Source organism: Phaethon lepturus, unplaced genomic scaffold (genome assembly GCF_000687285.1).
Source record: "Phaethon lepturus isolate BGI_N335 unplaced genomic scaffold, ASM68728v1 scaffold40312, whole genome shotgun sequence".
In the NCBI taxonomy this organism is placed as follows: Eukaryota; Metazoa; Chordata; class Aves; order Phaethontiformes; family Phaethontidae; genus Phaethon; species Phaethon lepturus.
Window position 1 is genome coordinate 1 of NW_010526220.1, and position 1,791 is coordinate 1,791.

At 63.4% G+C, this 1,791-nt stretch overlaps 1 protein-coding gene across 1 annotated transcript; it reads left to right on the forward strand.

The window, feature by feature from the left end:
* Window positions 1-80: 80 nt before the first annotated feature.
* Window positions 81-1,414, forward strand: LOC104617640 (beta-arrestin-1; the record flags this gene model as incomplete). The annotated part of the gene is made up of 5 exons (XM_010283003.1): window positions 81-140; window positions 262-329; window positions 948-1,083; window positions 1,173-1,270; window positions 1,355-1,414. Coding segments are annotated over 5 exons (422 nt in total), but the record flags the coding sequence as incomplete, so codon positions are not given.
* Window positions 1,415-1,791: the final 377 nt, after the last annotated feature.

The window sequence follows — 1,791 nt, forward strand, 5'->3', positions numbered from 1 at the left end:
GATGCCGCCGGTCTCTGGGACAAAGAGCCGGCTTGGGATGGGGGTCCCGGCCCCGCTCCTGACCCCGCTTTCCCCTTCAGATCCCCCCCAACCTGCCGTGCTCCGTCACGCTGCAGCCCGGTCCGGAGGACACGGGGAAGGTAAGGTCCCCCCGTCCTTGTTGCCACCAGGCACTGGTGACCGGCCGTGGGTTGGGGTCATCTCTTGGGGGGGTGCAAAAGGGTTTCTCCGCCTCCTCCTCTGCCCCCTCCTGGTTTCCAGGCCTGCGGTGTGGACTACGAGGTCAAAGCTTTCTGTGCAGAGAACCTGGAGGAGAAGATTCACAAGAGGTGAGCGGAGAGGATCCCTCCAGCCCGGGTGGGAGCCACATCCCCGCGGTGCTGGCTGCCTCTGGTGGGTGAGGTGGGGATAGGATGGAGATGTCCTCTATGATGGGGCTGGAACAGATGATGTCCTCCATGATGGGACAGAGATGTTTTCTAGGCTGGGGCTGGAGCTGGGATGATGATGTTCACCAGGCTGCAGCTGGGACAGATTTTCTCTAGGCTGGGGCTGGGATGGAGATGTCCTCCGGGCTGGGGCTGGGATGGAGATGTCCTCCGGGCTGGGGCTGGGATGGAGATGTCCTCCGGGCTGGGGCTGGGATGGAGATGTCCTCCGGGCTGGGGCTGGGATGGAGATGTCCTCCGGGCTGGGGCTGGGATGGAGATGCTCTCCAGGACAGAGGTGTTCCCCAAGGTGTAGCTGGGATGAAGATACTTTCCGGGGTAGGGATGGGTGAGGGATGATCTCGGGGTTGGGATGAAGACATCTACCGCTGCGCTGCCCACAAGGAGCCCAGCGCTGCCATGACGTGGGGCCTGGCACGGCCGTGGGGCTCCCCACTCCTGCAGAGCTGCCTGCTGGCAGCCCAAAGCCTGGGTTCTCCTCTTGCTGTCTCCCGCCAGGAACTCGGTGCGTCTGGTGATCCGTAAGGTCCAGTACGCGCCGGAGCGACCCGGCCCCCAGCCCATGGCAGAGACCACCCGGCAGTTCCTCATGTCAGACAAACCGCTACACCTCGAGGCGTCCCTGGACAAGGAGGTGGGCGAGGACTGGGGAGGGGACACCGGTGGGGCGACCTCGGTGAGGGTGGGGACCTCACCGTACCCTCTCCTTTGCTCTCCCCGCAGATCTACTACCACGGAGAGCCCATCAGCGTCAACGTCCATGTCACCAACAACACCAACAAGACGGTGAAGAAGATCAAAATCTCAGGTGAGGAGCATGGCTTCGCCCGCCCCGGCTGCCATCCCCGTCCCCGCGGGGGCCCTCCCCGACCCCCGGGTCTCCATCTCTCGCCCCCGTGCGGCCATGACATCTGCCTCTTCAACACCGCCCAGTACAAGTGCCCGGTGGCCGTGGAGGATGCTGAGTGAGTACTGGCTGTTCGGGGACATTGCGAGGGCCCCGGGGACCTCGGAGGAGCCTTGGAGGACTCCTGCCACCATGCAGCACCTTCAGAGCAGTGGGATGTTGCATTCAGTGAGCAGGTCCTGGTGGGAGGAGTGGGGAGATGGAGACCCTTTTATTGATGGTGCTCTGGGGGACGTCACCCTTGGTGTCCCCCTGGCCAGAGATGAACAGGCTGGGGCAGGGACAGCGATGTCTGCTACATTGGGTCTGCACTTGGGATGGAGATGAGTGGAGCGGGTGACACGCCTGAGGGATGGGATGACCAACCGGAGGGACACGGACAAGCTCAAGGAATGGGCCCACGAGAACCTCATGAGGGTCAACAAGGCCAAGTGC